Source organism: Microplitis mediator, chromosome 2, assembly GCF_029852145.1.
Source record: "Microplitis mediator isolate UGA2020A chromosome 2, iyMicMedi2.1, whole genome shotgun sequence".
Classification (NCBI taxonomy): domain Eukaryota; kingdom Metazoa; phylum Arthropoda; class Insecta; order Hymenoptera; family Braconidae; genus Microplitis; species Microplitis mediator.
Genome location: NC_079970.1, coordinates 4,794,433 through 4,814,214, shown reverse-complemented (window position 1 = coordinate 4,814,214; position 19,782 = coordinate 4,794,433). Strand labels below are relative to the sequence as shown.

The 19,782-nt window shown below is 35.0% G+C and overlaps 1 protein-coding gene across 7 annotated transcripts in view; it reads left to right on the top strand.

Annotated features, from left to right (window-relative positions):
• The window catches only part of LOC130663428 (zeta-sarcoglycan), a 131,809-nt gene that overhangs the window by 102,045 nt on the left and 9,982 nt on the right, over positions 1 to 19,782 (top strand). For 5 of the 7 annotated variants that reach the window (XM_057462644.1, XM_057462646.1, XM_057462648.1 and 2 more), the window contains one exon: positions 15,477 to 15,786. In XM_057462644.1, the coding sequence (XP_057318627.1) occupies positions 15,477 to 15,786 (310 nt within the window). Of the gene's footprint in view, positions 1 to 9,757; positions 10,130 to 15,458; positions 15,787 to 19,782 lie in introns of those variants that run through there. The other 2 variants (XM_057462649.1, XM_057462643.1) reach the window with 2 other exon arrangements.

Sequence of the window (19,782 nt, the reverse complement as noted above, 5' to 3'; positions counted from 1 at the left end):
CTGAAAAAATGGAGAAAAAATATATCGCGGTTCTTAACTGCGAGAACTCGTTTTCGCAGTATTATGGGCTGGAAAAAAATAAAATAAATAAATAAAAAATTTTATGACAAATCCCACGTGGCTATGAAATTGATGTCATCTGGCGGGTGTTGATGACCTCCGAAATCCTACGAGATGATGATAAAATTGTGTGGAATGACGGGATAAAAAGTGCCGAGGCTGCTTGAAAATAAAATGAAATGAAAAAAAATGTAAGTTTTTAAGAAGAAAAAGACAAAGAGTAATATTGCAAAAAGTTTTTTAAGAAACTCCTAGATCATATAGGAGTAAAAATAAAAAAAAATAAAGGTCATAGCAAAGTAGATTTCGGGAGGCGGCACACGAGATGTGTCGGGAAGAAAATAAGTTGGGAGCCGAGCAGGAAACTCAAGAGGAGATGAAAATCCGTAAGAGAATGAGAGAATAAGAGTAAAAGAGTACAAGCTTATCTCATCGTCTCGGGTCTCAGTATCCGTCGCACGTGGTACCACGTATCTTGGGTACTTGTTCCGAGTCCTCCACCTTCTTTGGCAAATAGATATATAGACGCATGAGTTGAGAGTCGCCACGAATTCAACAGTACACGATATCTACCGCCTTGGTGTCTTATACTACCACTGCTAGTGCTAGTTTACTAGATACTCGTACAGCTATTAACATTTTTACGAGATCACGTAACACGGGCCAGCTCGACACGTTACGATTTGTCGACAAAGATACAATGGATTAGCAACGAACACACTCTTTCTGACTGCTGAGTGGATAATTTATTATATAATGGACTTGTAATTATTTTATAAAATAGTTATTTACTTATTTTCCATTTGTCTATTGATAAAATACCAGGAATCGACATCTATATAATTATTTCTTTTGTTCAGTCGCAATATTTTAGTACTTCCTTAAATATTCTGATAAAGTATTCTCGCACAGCAGCAGGTCATAGTAAAACTTTTAGAATCTCTGGAGAACAAAGGAAGCAGCAGTGGCGGGAGCAAGTCAGTACGTATCGCATTTCTTATTCCCGCGGGTGGTCTACAAGTGTGCAAGTGTGGGTGAGTACATATATGTCGGTATAGAGAGTAGAGACTAGAGACTAGAGCGTGAGATGACGTCGGTGGGCCAACGGGCAAAGAGATAAAGTTAAACTCGTGAGCTATGCTGATAGGGTGCGGGATACTACAGCCCCCAAGTATGTACATGTTACGCCGCCCCCATACCACATTGAAGTATTCTTTATGCAGCTATACATAACATAACTTGACAACTTTTTAAGTAAAATAACTTTGAAATATCCAACTGTAAAACTTAACCCCAGATAAATCACACTTCAAGAATACCACATATTTAATGTTATATATTTTATTAAAACATATTCAACCTACTTTCCGAACAAAACCCTCCCAGTATCAAACAATGTATTCAAATTTAAACAATTATTGTGTTGGTGTTTTTTTTTTTTTTCATTTCTTTGTAAGTACAGTTATCAATAAAAATAATAAATCGAGCCGCAGCTCGCATATCTCGAGTAATATTAAATTCAAGAATCACGACATTGAGAAACCCGATGCCAAACAATAAAATAATAACTCGGCTGGGAATTATTTCGAATATACTATTACCAAGAGAATATTTTCCCAGCGTGATACTCTTCCTTCTATCATCCCTTCATTCGTCTTTCAATTACCTACATCACCATTACTGCTACCACCACGACAACGAGGACTCATTGCTAGTGTACTTTGCTCTTTTGACCTCTTCGCTTTGCCTTTTTTTATTTTATTTAACTCTAACTCTATTCTGTTCTATCCTATTTATTTCGCTTTTTTTTTATCATTCTGTTTTATTTTCCATTTTACCGCGATTTTATTCAGAGGCTGAGTAGTACGGTAGCTAGTAATTAGGCAGCATTGCGTAGACATAAAAATTTGTTAACTTTTTACAACGTTAATGGGCAGACCGGCTTTGGAATAACAACCTTTGTTCTTCCTTTATTATTACATAGATATTTTTGTTTTTTTGGTTTGTTATCGCATCCGATGAGTTTTGTTTCGGCCGCCAATCTCTAGCTTTGTGGCAAGGGTGGAAAGAAGGACTGGTTAAGGTTGGAGATTGTTGGAGTAAGCTAGTCGTTTTGTTTATTGTCGGGTTAACTATTTTATTGTTACATAATATTCAATTAATTGAGGAGTCGCTTATTAACCTTCTTAATAAGTTAGGTATAAGATCTCTCTCTTAATTTTAATAGGGTAGAGGTACCATTTGTGGCTACTGCTTCATTTTTGGACATTTAATCCTTTATTTTAATTAATAAAAAAGTGTAAAATAAAATTTGCATTTTAATAGTGGGATAGAAGTATCTCTAAACATATGTCAAAAATCAACTATGTTACTGGGTCTTTTACAAATTATTTTATTAAAATTTTTCAAGTGTCCAAAACTGGCCCTGAAGTGGCCAAAAACGGTATCTCTACCCTACTACGTGGTCCAGTACGGGGTTATCCTCGTCCTGAGATTACTGAGGATGCACGGAAATAAATTTTCATTAAAAATTACCGGTAAATTCACTGTAATCGTGGGACATAATGCAGCGCTTTTATTTATTATCATTTTTGAAATAAAAATTCCGAAAAAATTCATTTATTTTGTGGTAAACTTCATAAAATTTACCGAAAATCGAATGTACCTGAAGATCGAAACGTTCTTTGCTCAACGAAAACAAAAAATTGGAAAGTAAAAAATCGGCTGGATGACTAGATTTCTGAAATGTTTCGCATATGAATGCTGGTATGTCAGCCAAAAATTTTAGGCCACCTCCAATCTCCAGAACTACTCCTTAAGCAGTCAAATTACATAACTTTTTTTCGTTTTCGTTCCGCAAAAAACGTTCCGATCTTCAGTTACATAAAACCGAATGAAATTTACAGTAAACTACGGTAAAATTTGTTGAAAAAAAATTAAAAATTATCTTACTTACCTACTAATGTTGAGGTCGTGCGATTCATCCCACGATTGCTGTGAATATAATAGTAATTTTTAAAGAAAATATCTTTCCGTGTAGCTGGACGGGTACGTAAGACACCGAAAGTTTTACACATGTGTGGGCCCTTATTTTATTACGACCACACTAGTTAATAAAATAAGTGGGACCCATTACAAAATTAAACGCTCAAAACTACCAAATAAATTGTTAAATTAGAATGGGGAAAATTGTTAGCATGGTAAGAAGTTCAAACAAGGATTTTACCTTACAGGTTTCAATCGATAAAGAATTCAATTTATTCTTAGAGAACTTGCGCTGTTGCTGCGTATACACGGGGATATAAAAAAAATAAAATACAAAAGAGATAATATATAAAAGATTGAAAGAAAGGATATACAAAGTATAAAGAAATTCTTTAGTGTTTTTGTGGCGGCTGTCCAAGCCAACCAGTTACTGTGAAGCACTTGACCCCAAGGCTTCTAACCGCATTTTTATTAAATAAATACGTCAACTCGTTTTTTTTTTATTAACAAAGGAGTACAATAAAAAGGATTTCTGAATAATATATCATGGGAATTAAAAATTATCTAGATTATATGATGCCGTAAGAAGTTATATTTATTTAATTAAATTCATGAGCTATCACTTTACGATTAATGAGAATTTACTGCCCAGTTTAAGTGTTTAATTTTTTTTTTTCATTTATTACCTTAAAGTTTAAACTTCTCCTACTCTGGATTTGAACATGAAAAGGTCAAAAGTCAAAGAGATTAACGTTTCAACTAGCACATGAGTAAACACTTTTTTAACGTACACCGTTACGTTAGTTTTTGTTTATGATTCGGACGGTTTCTGTGTGCAAGTGAAGTAAAACTAGGGTTTTAAATTAATATTTAAACTAGTGGATAATATATAATGTTGCTTACAATGCAATCGCAGAATTAATATTTGAAATAAAATATTTTAAGAATTAATGGGATTTATTTTAAAACGAAATGGAAAAAAAAACTAAAATTTATATATATTAGTATATTGATTATCAATAATTCTCACTCGCTTAAAGGAATTTAAAAGAAGAAGAAGAAGAAGAAGAAGAAGAAAAGGAAGAAAAAGCACGGCGAATCTTAAGACGTGCTATCATCAGAGACTATGAGGGAATATCGGTGGAATTTATCCATTTCATTTAGCAAGAGATATGCCCGCGAACGGCACCACGAGCCGCTGAAAGAGGTGTATTGAAAATCAGGCGAGCAAAAAACGGTAAAGAGAAGAAAAAAAATATAAAGTTTTATAAAAAAGAAAAAAATATTAGGCTGGCAAGTTTTCTGCCAATAATACGATACCGGAGAAGGGAAAGTTGGGTAAATATAAAATGAGCTGAGTATTTGACCGGAAGTTATATCGTATATATTTATTGGACAAGTTATTTAACAGTAAGAGTCACTGAAACTGTCCCTGAATATGCTTCACTGTCGTTTCACATCACAACTTTTTATATTCTCTCTTTTCGTCTTACACTAGAACTTCCCGAATGTTCAAAAGTTTAAAATGTCCATTGTCACGGTTTTCATTGTACACAAAAAAAACTTTATAACGAATTGATTCGCTGAAAAATAAGTAACTGTCTTTTTATTTACGCTCCGACTTTTTACTTCAAGCCCAATTATATAAAAACTAAATTTTGCCTGACCAAATATATGCGCTCTCTACTTACTCAGTAGTCAATACATATCTTTCCCTCTGAGTGATATAAATTTAATGAATTAAAAATAACTCGGAATGAAAAGTTGCGTAATAGAATTAAAGTTGAAGGAGTTTTTGATTTCGATAGTACATCGATCGATCTAAAACTTCTGAACCAGTTAAACCTTAACTCTGGTTTCGTTTTCTTTTTTTTTTAAATTTTCCTTCTTCGTTTTCCGGGTGTGCATCGGTTTCTTATTGTTAGCGCCGATACTTGGCTTCCTGAAAAGTTTTGCCGCCAAGAATATTAGTCGCTCGTCGTGGCAGCTTGCAAGTCCCAACACTGTAGGTGCCGAAGATTGAAACGTCGTATCAGTTACCAGTTTCTTCAGAATAACGAAAAGTTAAACCTCCACACATACATATACCCATGCATTTTGCAATTCTTGTTTGAATATTTTTCTCAATTTTCTCAATAGTTTCCAGTTGCGTTTTTATATTCAAAAAACTTTTCATCATTATCTTTTATTTCTTATTATTTTCAATACAAAAATTTATAAATAGTATGACTATTATAAAAATATATGAATACAAATAGCATTCAAATATTTTCATTATCCTTTACAAGGAAATATCTTTACAAAGCGTTTTAAAAAAGTTATACACTAATATATTTATGTCAAATTGGTAATAGAAGAGCACAATCGGGGAATGTGATTAAATCTGATTGTATTGTTTGTCGAGGATCCCTCAAGTCGTTCCTTAGCTCTGCACTGGAGCATGCAACAACGATAATATAATGAACGCAGTGAAATGACGAGGGAAGGTTACAAACATATAGACATAATATATAATAATACTGAGAGTGAGACTGAGACTGAGACTAGAACTGAGACTACGACTGAGAAAACATGGAACGTAGTAGGACAGAGTGAAGAAGACCTGGAGTGTGGTCTAGGAGACGAGATAAAGTACATAGACAACAGGATGGCGTCAGTGACAAACAAAGTTTGGTTCGGTTCTATACGCTTAACACTGAACTGCGTTCAACGGCGTCCGGAGTTAACCTGTCATGTCGGTTTTACCTTCCTAACACTATCGCCCACCACCCACGCTCTACTCTGTCTTCATCTTTGTACTTAACTCCCTCTCGCTCGTTCCCACCTACAACATGTAGAATATATACCATCAACATCCTCTTACTTTAACCCTGTAACCACATTCAACACCAACTACGTGCCGTCAGCCACGCTAACCTAATAACTTATTACTTTACACTAACTCAGGACGTTAAGCCAAAGGTACTCTCTAACAGGTCCATTGTCATCTAGACTATTTCGGAGACTGGCTTCACCTCCATTTCCATCTCTGTCTGTTCCCAATCTCGATCCACGATCCCCGATTACAGCAATTAAATTATTTATTTTAATCACGAACTATATTTTATTTATTATTTATGTTAAAACTAAGATTGCATTAACACACTCTACATCATAGAAAATAATTGTTAATTCGCGTAATCTTATCACGTACTGAGGAAAAATACGAGATAATTTTTTATATTTTTTTTTCTGTAAAAACAGAAATTCTGTGTTACAATCACGCACTCGTGCAAAATCTTATCACGGAAAATGTAGAGACGTGCTTTTCCTTCTTCACTTACCCACCGCCTTAATGTAACCTTCAGATCACTAGATCAACCTGTATCACGCAAATTATGCGCTCTCTCAAATTAATATACCACAAAAGTTATTACTGCACATCAAAACAGTTCACTCATTCATTACGCGAATTCAACCGATCCTCAACTCTGCTATGAAATCCTATTTATTATACATTTGTACATATACTCCTAATTTATTTATTGCGGTAGATAAGAGAGCAGTAAAATTTCGGGTGTAAATAATGAAAATAAAATAACAAATAATAGTTTGAAAGATGGAAGAGTTTGAAATGTAGCATTGAGAGAATGTCGGTGCTATCCACGATCCATTTGTTTGTTTGAGCTGGAAACTCCGTTGGGTAACTCGATAATATGAGCTCAAGCCACACAGAGGTGGTTACGGTTTGACTTTGACTCACCCTTCTATCCCAGCTTTCTACAACTCCCAGTACTAAACAGAGTTCACTTGACTACAGGACTCTACACTGCAGAATAGAACATGCACAGTACATGTCCATGTTCATGCTCATGTACAACACTCATACATTTGATATTTGGCATACTGTTAAAGTTTACCCTTCATGTTTCCTACCAATACAACTTCACCTGTTTATGTGTTCATAGATTTGTGCTTCTATTTGTTATCGCATCTCGAAATCCGTATTCATCCTATTTGCCTCTTAAGGTACAACGATGCTCTCGAGTTACAGTTGCAATGATGTTTATGTAACTACCTACAGGTGTTTTCGTTCCAAGAATTCCCGAGTGTACCTATCCATGTAAGTGGTTACCGATCTATATACATCTGTGTACACTTTTTATCCCTATATATTCAGTATTCTCTATCAACTCGGTAATGTTAGTTTTTTCATATTATTTTATTTATATTTTTCACTTACATTCATGTTCAATATTTACCTAGTACTTTGTAGACACGGTCTCTTTACGTGACATTTGTAAATTATTGTCAGCATATACATCTCATATCTTATTCAACAAGCAAACGTGATCAAGAGTATGTTTATTTTTAAAAATCTCTTGTTACCGGGAAAGGGATTTGAATAATAAGAGCCGATTAATGTGCAACTCGAGTGAGAAAAAGTTATTGGAAACTCGAGCTGAAATGACTAATAGAATTCGGAGGTACAGAGTAAAAAAAGGTATTTGTAAGGTATGATAAAATAGGGAAAATAGCATAATAAAATTGTGATAACTTGGAATTAGTTTTATAGTAGTTTATCAGAGTCTTCTTAAGTTTTCTTGTTGCCAGTCACGGATGAATTTAGAATTCTCTTCTCTTGTATTCGGGTGACGTATAAAAGGAAGAAACAGACATACACGTAGATCCTCCCTCACATACAATACATTGAGGAGAAGAGAGAAGAGGTCGTTGAGCTGTATGTAGTACTGGTAGTACTGTTGGCATTCGGAGTTGGCGGACAGGCAGGCCCTGGCCAGGCCGCAACTCAGTGTGGAATCACATTACCGTCACCCCATGGCGCGTTACCCAACTGAATACTACGTGCATTGTACATTGGCCATGGTGTGCTCTTCTCACTCCCATTTCTCCTGGCTGTAGTCTAGTGGGTTGTCGAGCGAACGAATAATCCGTTTATTCCAACTTCGAAACGAGCTCGCACACCCGAGGCTAAAGTGAATGAGTGAATGAGCGAGCGAGCGAGCAAATGAAAATGAGAGACAGCAAGTAGCGGAAGGGTTTTCAGCCCCTTACTCCCCTCTGACCCTCAAACTGTTTCAGAACGCATTCGCTGAACCTCGAATCACCCACTGGATATACAGGGATGACTCTAGATGAGATTCTACCCTTGTCAAACTATCTTTCCTCCCCATCTTCCTGTCCATTTTCGGTCGTCTGCTCTCACAATGTTACTCCAAATTTCATTACTGTTGCATCGTTTAATTTATTAATAAATAAAACTTTATGTTTTTTAATTTATAAATATTTAATATTCAAATCATTCATTAAACTACGGGTAGTAGGTCAAATAATTACAGCATAAATACGAAAATTATTAGACTTTATTTAATTATAAATGCATCATTAAACTACAAGATAAGGAGCTACTAAAATTATTTAATGCTAAGAAATTGAGATATTTTAAAAATCTTTTTAATTTTTCACGTAATTCTCCAAGAAATATTAAAATATTAAAAATTCATAACGACTTGCTGAATTAATTGTGATATTTGAAAGTTCAATCGCGGTGATTAGATAAATTTAGCCGCCGAAATGTCAGTTCAATGAACTATTTAATTCTCGAACTTCGTACGTCACAAATAAAAAATATAAGTGACGGAAAAAATTAAAAAAATCCTTAATATTATTCAGTAGAATTATAATATAAAATTAATTTATTAAATAACATCCGAAAAAAAAATTTTCAACGACCGTTATATTTTTAATAAATTAAATTTAATGCAAATAGAATCTCTGATAATAATAACTGGTATAAATATATAACTGAGAAAAATAAATTTTCTATTTATATAAACAATTTATTATTCATGAACCGAAAAATAAAAGGCAAAGGCAAACGGGATGATTTAGTTTAAACACAATATAAAATTTACGGTATTGTCTTTGACCCACTGAATCAATAACCAACTTCGGGGTTTACACACACACACTAACAGAAAATACACATACATAAAGTTTAGATATCTCGCTATGAAATATATCGTTTATAGTTGAGGGTATTCAGAAGGTGGGGGTTAAATTTAATTCCCCGGCGAAAGCTCGCTCAGGGTTTGAAAACTCGGTGGGTCGAGTCTGCACCTGATTTTCCGTCTTCGTCGCTCCTGGAACCCGAGCATCCGAGCACCCGATTTACTCAGCTCATACGTCTTTCCCCTCTCGAGATAAATCTTCCTGTCGATAGCTCACTACTGTTTGGATTAGAGTCGACATTCGCACGTACCTAGAAAGGTTCCAGTCACACCTCCAGCATTAGTTCGATCCACCACCGCCACCAGCTCCGTCAACAGCAACCTCACATGGAAAAGACGCGGTCATAAATTTTGTTCGTCGACTCACGTTATATATTCAAACCCCCAATCGACCGCAGTGCTGACCTCTTACATGACCTTATACTTGTACTTTTCTCATCTCTTCTATATTTACACATTTATTTTTTTACCCTCTCGCTTATCTGCGCAACAGAGCAGCTTTGAACGACAGCGACCGACTAAATGATGTTAACCTTTCTCTACATCGTCACAAATCCGGCAACGATTCTCGGCTTACAATGATGACGATCATTATCATTATTATTATTAAACGACCCACTTTCTATTCTCAGCCACTTCCATTCTCTCAAGACTCTTGGATCACTCCAAGCCGAAATAAACCCGAGCAGAAACAAGTGGAAAAGTCAATCTACCTGAAACACTTTTATCAAGAAGTGATCCAGCTCGACAAACTTTTATCTCCTATCATACTTGTCACACCAATTACTTGTCTCAAAACAATATATAGTTATATTTATATATATTAATTACGATTAAAACTATTAGTTTCCAATTTGTGATGGTGATTATGATTATTAATGTTAATTAATTAATTAATTAGACATCCGGTTTGAATTTATATTAAAAATCTAGACTGTGATAAATTGTAATTTAATTGAATGTTAATTAATATGAAACAGTGATGGCTGTTATTAAATATGTGATGGGTGTAAAAATAATTTGAATGTTAAAAATGGTGAACAATGTGACATTTAGGAGTAACAGTAAATTAAGTGAGTATTTATATTTTAAAAATCAGGATTATTTCTGTTACATTTACGTCCGTAAGTTTTAAATTATGTGTAAATTAAATTTTTGAAAAAATGTAAAACGACGCGTCTGAATAGCCGTAACGAAATATTATGCCGCGAGAATATTCGATAATTCTATTTAAATAATTTATTTTATTGTACTGAGATAATATTCCGATTGAAATACCAAATATGAATTTAATATTTCGCTCTAAAATTATTTATTTAAATTTTAAAAATCGCTGTTATTTTATTTTTTATTTTACTTAATAACCTTTATTAATATCGTATTGTTTTACTGTCTAAGTAGTTCTAAAAGAACAAAGAACATGTGAAAATTTGAAAAAACTACTCGCGTAGAGAAGCAGACACGTAGCTTTTGTTTCAATGTGATAAAGTCCAAGAGCTGCATGTTAAAGTAAAGAAGAGGTGAAATATTAAATTTTATGTTGGCAGAAAAAAAATGATAATAATAATAATAAAAGACGGGTATAAATGGGAGTGTGTGTATCTAATAGTTGAAAATAACCGAGAGAAAACGTTAATTCGGACTGGATAATCGTCCTCCTAATCTCTTAGCTTGATCTCCGATAACGCGATCAGTGGCTACTTTAATTTTACTCCTCTATAAAACTATTTCCCTTGCACGCAACCCAATTACTTTAAATGCTGAAAAATAATTTTATAGACAATGCATAGAAAAAATGTTTAAAAAAATTTTAAAAAATTTGTCATCCATGAATGCTGATAAATTTAATGTTGATTACCTATTGTGCCCGTGATTTACTACATTTTCACAGAATTAATAATTCATCCATTATTGCATGTCGGATGACATCAGACACTGTACTGTCTGTACATGATATTTCAATAAATGTACGTGCATAATAAAAGTTAAAAGTTAAATTTAATATTTAGCTATCTGTCGCAAAATCAATAATGAATGAATTATTTTATTCAAACCAGACATTTTTCACATCTGCGCTGGAGTTACGTTAAATCCCTTGGCAAATTTTCTCGACTCCAGGACATAATTTTAATACTAAAACCACTGCCTGCAGACACTACTTATAATTCTGGTGAATTATCGAGCATTGTTCTACTGCAGACAGAGAATATCGTATTACTGCCCACCGGAATTCATTATTTTAAACAACCCGAGAAAACGATACTCGCTGAATTTATATATCTACGCATGATCATTATAGCTATCAATTTACATCTGTAAAATGGATAATAACTAAAAAATTCATTTGCATTTCACTCGAATGTAATCCGATAAAAATAACGTTATAACGATGACAAATTTAGTTATACAATTCTGCGCGATTAAATGATATTCTTTGTGACGTAAAAAAAAGGTTCTTTCTACTTTTTTTTATCGCAAACGAAAGATACTCAAAGTCGCAAAGTAGTTAGTGGGGCTAATAGACTTTTTAGCTAAATGGTAACGTCAAGTAGTTAAATAGAATATATATGTATGTATACCAAGTCAACCACTGGCGGTTTGCGTAAAAAGGGTTTAATAAAGGTGGCTGACTCCGAAGCGAGGTAATTTTAAATACAATTAATAATCAGATTTACTTTGAATTATGAGTTACGTCAGATGAAATTATCGAATTAACAAAATGTCTGGCATCCTCCTCCTTATTAATAGACAATACATTTTAATTTATAATATTTATGAACTCACATACACGTGTTGTGCGTTTATCTATGCCAAAATGAAATAATTTATGTGTTTGCGTGGTGTACATGTGCTCTTTACGCTGTATACCATTCACCACTGTACATACCGTATTAACCAACACGATACACGAATAAACAAACAATAATTCTGATGACACAAACGCACCACCAGTCTCATTGGTATTTCCATCAATCCGCCCCTATTGTTCTACCGTATTCGGTGGCATAACATCGCCGGGAACAAACCACCGAAATATGTTTTGTTTCATTTAATATTTTTGATGGGTAAAAAAAAATAAGTGTAGTGAGATTAAACTGTTAAATAAGATATTGTTTCAATGACGTCAAAGATCAAGATCAAATATAGCAGCAGGGTTATTTGATCATCTGATTGAATCACACAGCCAATAACAGCCAAGGTTTATACCCATTTGATGTATTCTCTTGGGAAATATCCAACCCTACTGTCATATGAAAGACTCGGGTATAATAACAATAAAATCGTTATAGGTTACAGTAAATCTCCTGATAAATAAGTAAAGAAGTTACTTGACAACATTTTATTACCCATATAAATATAACGAGCTATCCAGAGGTAGTTTTAAATAATAAATTAAACATATAACCTCTGGTATAGGAGAATAATTAATTTAAGAGGCCACGTCTTTTAGTTATAGAGAGTTTGCTCGTATAATTGCCGTACAATTAACATTGTTCATTGTGGCTATTCTCCGTGGTGAGCATACTGGAATCGTTTCAAATATGACGAATGACTCCATTAGTGACGATTCCAGTTAAATTATGTTTGGCTTACGACCCCACTGGCACACCTACTTCAACCACTGGCACACCCCCAATAGTCCTTCTTCATCTCTTTCCATACACATTATACATCCCTACACATATACATCTATATATAGATACCTATGTACCTATATACGTGTGTATACTATTAACGGAGACATATATATAGTGTAGCATGTTCTATCTAACCAATCCCTACAGAAGAACCGCAGAGTTGCGGTGTACACTTAACCAACCGATAAGCTCTGTGCGGCGACTACAACTGGCCCCGTGGAAAATAATTAACCCCAGCGTGCCATTCAACCTTTCAGGGCATTCCTCCAATTCCGTTTCCTAATCGGATCCATATTTAGTTACTCCGCTGTTTAGTTGAGCGTCCATCAAAAAAATATACCGACTAGATAAATTCTTATTATAAAATACGCTCTCCGTCCTCATCTTTATTGTAATCCCTAAATTATTGGATTAATGTTATTCCGAAAAGGGCACTGACACCTGAAAGCTCGAAAGACATTAAAAAGCTATTCATAGCAGAGTATGTGAGGAAAAATGCGGCTTGCGACAAGGAAGAGTTTACTCGGGATCGACACAGTACATATATGTACATCGACTTGCGTGTTCCGCATAGAGATGCTGGTGTAGCTGGTCGCAAGTGCCACTAATCTGTTGGCTCGTGTGTCTCGGTGGCCTCACCCACCGGGAATCGAACCCCTGCAGCCCCTGAAATATTTAGTGAACCAAGTTGAAACCACACTGAGACACCCGCACACCGATACACCGCATCTCATATACTCACACACACTCACTCACCCATGCACACACCGCGATACAACGTCCTCCAAGTAGTTTGGGGACTCAGTGTGGTCTCTGTGGTGGCAAAGCGTTCGTTTCGACCGTAACTCGAGTAGCCTCCCTTGCCAACCAGAACCCGGTAGAGCTTGCACGCCTTACCGACTCTTATACCTTTACCTATACCTGTGTATATGTGAAGAATATACATATATATATATGTGTATATACTTTGGCGCAATGTTATATTTTTCTCTGACCCTTAACCGGACACTGGGAATGTGTGTCAACCCATTATCACTTTTTATTTTACTTTTTTCTCAGGCCTCACTTCTCATTACAGGCACATTTGATGCTGCACGTAATAATTTCTTCTTTGTATTTTTTGATTAATTATAATTGGTTGCGTAGTAATTGAATGAAATAATACGTCGTCGATTTTCAAGATAATTATTTAATGAGTAACGAAGCATAAACGAGGATAATATTACTTAAGCCAGCTAGTCCGGTAAATTACCAGCTATACGAGAGGATAACAAATAGTTGCAAAGAAACGAATCTGCAAAGTGAAATAAAGAATAAAATAAGAAAGAGAAATGCCGTTGCGAAATCACGTTGCGAGTTTAGTTTCATGAAACGATGTAGTACGGGTATAACGCGGTGGAAAACGAGTTGGTAACGAGTTTGGTAATTCGAAAACGACCATTTCTCACACCAACACCGCTGACATCGTTCTCACGTTATTTAACCAATTTTATATCTCACTTTCTCAGTTAACACTTTGTTCCCCATTTTCGGGGTTATCCTCGAAAAATATTTGTCACTGTAACTTTACAAAATATATATTCGCTTTAAGCTACAGAGCTGTAATTCAAATCTAATTAGTCAAAATGAAGCTAATTTATAATCAACGCAGTTTTAAATTCTTTATGATAAAAAAATAAAATAAAAATATCCCATTGATTACACGATAATTCATTTTTTAATCAAATCATAAAGGATTAATTTATTTTTATCCTTCTTCAGAACAAAAGAAAAAAAAATGATCTATCAAACCTTGAAAGTAATCGGAAGCAATTTCAAGGATCATGTTCTCGAGAGCTTCAACGAGGGAGGTTTATCTTTAATAATTTTATTTTCAAGCCAGACCCCTCTTCTATCATTTTCTTGACGCTCTCCAATCCTTTCACCCTCCCTATAGCCTGTGTTTTATTTTCTTTTATTTTTTTCTATTCTTTTAACCAACTTCTCGCTCCCTCACTCGAGCTTTTATATCCCGCGTAAGGCATAATTACCCACAAGAGAGCCAGCCGCATTAAATATTGTATTCCTTGCGAAAATATAACCCACACACTAATTTACACACAAACGAATGTACCCTAGACAAGGAGAACGCCGAGGATAAAGCAGCCAATGATGAGAAAAGAGAGTATCAAGAGGCAAGAAGAAGAGAAAGGTTTTGGTTTCATCGGTTCAAAGCCTCCGGGCTACAACCAGGGATTAGGAGTAAAGTTACGTCAGACGTTTTGTGGTGGCTAACTTTGCATAACATTTTTCTTATATTTATTTTTATATTTCTTTTCTTCAGACGGTTCATTTCTCATGAATTTCAGGTTTTTCTTTCACAACCAGCCCAGCCCTAAAAATATAAATGATTAAATTCATCAAGTCCCACTATTTAGTGAGTTACCGTAGCAACTCTTGACTTAACGCTGATTACCCAAATGCTAATTTTCAAATGAGAGTAATATACACACTGGCACCGAGTACAACCACCAAAATAGTGATTTAGAGATTCAGAGACTTAACATTTATCAGCGTGTCTCGTTAGCTCCTTGTGCGGTGCCATACGTGCTTCTGAATAGATTGAGGGTCACGTACTCTATATATGCATGCCCACAAACGTGACGTCCAACTTGAAGTAGATATCTCAATTATTTAACTTTACCGAGTGAATTTAACCAAAGATAATAAGAATAATTCGGATAATTTTATCTATGGGTGTGCATAAATTTATAATAATCATTAGCGTTTTCTGTAATTGCAGAATGTCTCGGGGGCAGGCAAACTGGTCAGACGATCCCGAAGACACCAACGGCATTGCCAGACAAAGTCAGCCTGGCCAGTCGACTCAGCCAACTCAGCCAATTCAGCCGCCTCAGCCAAGCAGTTCCACGAGAGCATGCACACCTCAGCACACCGATCAACATCTTCCACACACCTACGGTGGGTTCAAATTCGGCCTATACGGATGGCGAAAAAGATGCCTCTATTCACTAGTCCTCGGTCTTATGATCATGGTCATCTTGAACCTCGCACTCACACTCTGGCTGCTTAAGGTCATGGAATTCAGTTCGGTGAGTTTTAAATTTCTGCGACCTAGATTTTCATATCGCTGACCTTATGAATTATTACTGAGGCTTAAAATAAACACCGCGAGTGAAGCTTCATGTGTCGCCAGTGTTGCGTTGCATTACGATGTATGACAGTAATGTGTGCATAAATAACATAGAATATGTCAATATCGAAACGCTCATCACAATTTACTTAATCGAAATACACAACAGCACTTTACTATTTTTTTTTTTTATCCTCTTAATTAACAAAACTTAGTCATTTAATTAAAGCATAAAATAAAGTTTTATTAATTACTAGGAAACCTGTGGGCAATAGATCAATATTTAACACCGTAAAACTTTTTGACTTTAGGTTTTTTAATTTTCAAAGTCACTGACGCTTGCATATTTTTAAATTATCAAAGTTGTATTAAAAAAAAAGGACCTATAATTACTAGTAATAAATATAATAGAGTAATAAAAATAAAAAAAATACATAAAGCCAGATACAGTACAAATATTTTCTCTTACAGTACGAACAATAACTTTTCGACAGCTATTAAAGCTGACTTCTGTCTTGCGGCTTAAAATTAGTTTCACTCGAGTTACCACTGCGAATAACAGGGCCAGGGCGAAGTAGTCAGACTCAAGCTATTCAACCTCTGACTATCTAGAGCGAGTGAGCAAGGGAGCAAACGAACGAACGAAGGTCTCACTCCCGCGAATCAAAAAAAGTTTCCGAGTAAGGCGATAGTTAATATAATTTCATGTAATTGCCAGTCCCGTTATTTCTCCCCTGAATCCTCTTTATCGTTCCTCTCTCACGATTTATTTACGAAACTACATTATCTGAACTTGTCTATTAATTTTTACAACCGTCTTCGCGCCAATAAGTAATCACTAATCATCTATTATTTTAACAAGTACCCACTGTTGTATATTTAGTGTTATATTTTTAACGTTGCATTCACAAATAAAAAGAATGTTCGAATATCTCGAGAAAATCGAACATTATCCAGGTCATCGGGTTAGAGGTAAATTTAAAAAAAAAAATCGGTCTGTCAGTTGACCCTGCGGGCCAGCCCCAAAACTTCCCGCTGTTTTCGAGCTCGCTGAGCTCGAAAACATTATTGTGAATATATTTTCGAGCTCTTCGAGCTCGCAAATACTTTTGTATGCCATTGTTTTGTAAAAAACCATTTTTTAGCATTTCTTTCTTCCACGATATCTCGCGAACGAATCAACCGATTTTGATGGTTGAGGTGGCAATCGACGCGTTTTATCAAGTTCTAAAGCTGGTCGAATTTTGAAATTGATTTACTCAGCCGTTTTTGAGAAATTTCAAAAAAACCAAGGAAAAAATTTTTTTTGAATTCTTTCGTCAACGGTTTCTCTTGAACGAATGAACCGATTTTGATGGTTGAGGTGGCATTCGACGCGGCTTATAGAGTTTTAGAGCTGATTAGATTTTGGAATCAATCCATCGAGCAAATTGGAAGTTATCCAAATAAAACATTTTTGAAAAAATTTTATTTTTGAAATATCTCTGAACGCACCCTACCGATTAAGTTCAAATTTCTACGGCCTCAAGACATTAACAAGCCGCGTCGAATGACACCTCAACGATCAAAATCGGTTCATCCGTTCAAGAGTTATGAATATTTACATACATACATACGTACGTACGTACGTACGTACGTACACACATACATACACTCGGACATCATCGTGAAATTAGTCAGGATAGCTTCCTAGGACCTCGAAACGTCGACATCTGATGGAAATTCGATTTTCGTAAATCGGACCGAAACCAATAACTTCCCGAATTTTTGAAAATTTACAATTTTCTTAGCGGGAAGTTAAAAATAAAAAACAAGTATTACTCCGATGACGTTTGACCCAGTAAAAATAACTGACATATATTACAATTTAAAGGGAATATATAAAATATATATTTATATGAATAAAGAATGGATTGAAGTAAAGAATGAAAAATGATTAAAACTGTAGAAATGTCAGAGCGGTTTATTATCGGTGAAATATTGTAACTAAATCGCGTATAAGATTATTATTTGAGGAAAATAATAAAATAAGAAAAAATAAATTTATTGAATTTGATGAACATCCCTGGGGATTACCCCGAGAATTTTATTACCTGGTACAGGTTTATATACATTCAAAGTGAGCAAGGATAAGACGAAGCAAAATCTTTTTATCCATCGACCAGGCAGTCAGGCAGCCGGGCAGGCAACCAGGCGACTCGACGACTCTTTCTCGCCTGATATCGTCGAGAAGCTCTTTCGGTATTATCGAATTTATACGAAATCGAGAACGTCTATCCACGATCTCGTTCAATGATCCCACGATGGAAGACTAAATTCGACGGGAATTGAGTATCAATCCGTAAGTGAAGAGAGGCTGTACCCACTAGTATCACGAAGAACACCCCATGGGAAATGTAAGGTCTCTAATACTTATTTTTCTTATCCCCTCTATTGCTATTTTTCGTGCCTTGTATGACTGCACCTTGTAGTACCGCCTAGCCGACACTTTTTACTTTCTTTATGCTTTTAAACCTTCGACTCACTTCCAAGATCTTTACTGCCTTAAGAGCATTATTATCTTGTTTCTGATAAAATAAAAAATAATATAATTTTCCATTCTCGTATATCACTTCCATATGCCCTTGTAATATATTTATAAATCCTTCGAATCGTGGTCGCGTAAAAAAATTAATAAATCAATGAAAAATATATAAAATAGTTATAATAATGATAATAATAAAAAAAATAATACTTTATATTCATGAAATCATTTTTTGCTATTTAAATATCTGGGGATTTGACAAGCTGAGAGGATGAAAAATAAAATAAACTTATGCAGAAAAAAGTTACATAAATTTTCGTATGCAAAAAAAAAGATGCAATATATTTCGACGGTTAAAATTCTTCGGCGTTCATCCTTTCATATCCTATTCGCATGTGACAAAAGTGGAAAAGTTAACTGCCGCAGTACTAAATCTACAAATACTTAATATATACATATATAAATTCATTGACAAAAATTAAATCACCAGGATTTGGAATAAAAATATTTCGGTATTTGGAAAATTCAACTAAGACCCGCTCGGAACTTAAATAAATCACCGCAATAATGCGTGACCCAGGTGCATAATAATAAACATTTATAATTACTTAAATAATAAATAAATTTATTGAAATAAAATATTGCAAAATGCTGATATAAATTTAACTACCGCTGTTTCTCATAAAGTTGGTGCAAGTACCTATCTTAATACCGATCTTAAATAACCAGCAATTACTGCGCCTCCAGCCCGAAAATCTTGAAACATTCTCTCCGCATATTCAGTTGCCCGGGAGTCGACATTTTCACATACACACCAGTATGGAACACACAATATAATGTTATGCCGGCTAGTATGGTATATTGGCACTAACGGCTTACATGCATGCCCATGCCGAGTAGATAGCCCGCCTACTCTAATACCAAGGATACAAAACCAACTCTCATATAAACCTCTACCTCTACTATCTGTATAGTTCATTCAACCCATGTACAATAGACACTTTACCCACCTGCCGAGTACCAATACAAAGGACATATATCTATTAAAGCACCTAGAATCACCAACTACCAGCACACACTCAAATACATCCAGTAAGGCGCCATTAATTTTGAATATACAATCCATATCTATAAAGAGCCAGCGCACTCGTAGAGCCGATAGATATAAATGATGAATACTTTAGCGGAAAATTTTGAATTTTGCACGGCTCGAACGCCAAGTGGAGAGGTTGCGCTTGGTAGTGACTTGTCAAGGTCATGCGATTTCATCACATTAAACTGTATATATTATTTTTATATCACACTTACACGTTATGAAAAGCACATCAATATAAAGAGGGAACACTAATAAGCCTAATACTTTTTTTAAGTTGTCAGATACGTGTTAATATGAAAAAAATTTATCGCGGACGTCCGTTAGTCTGTGGTTCA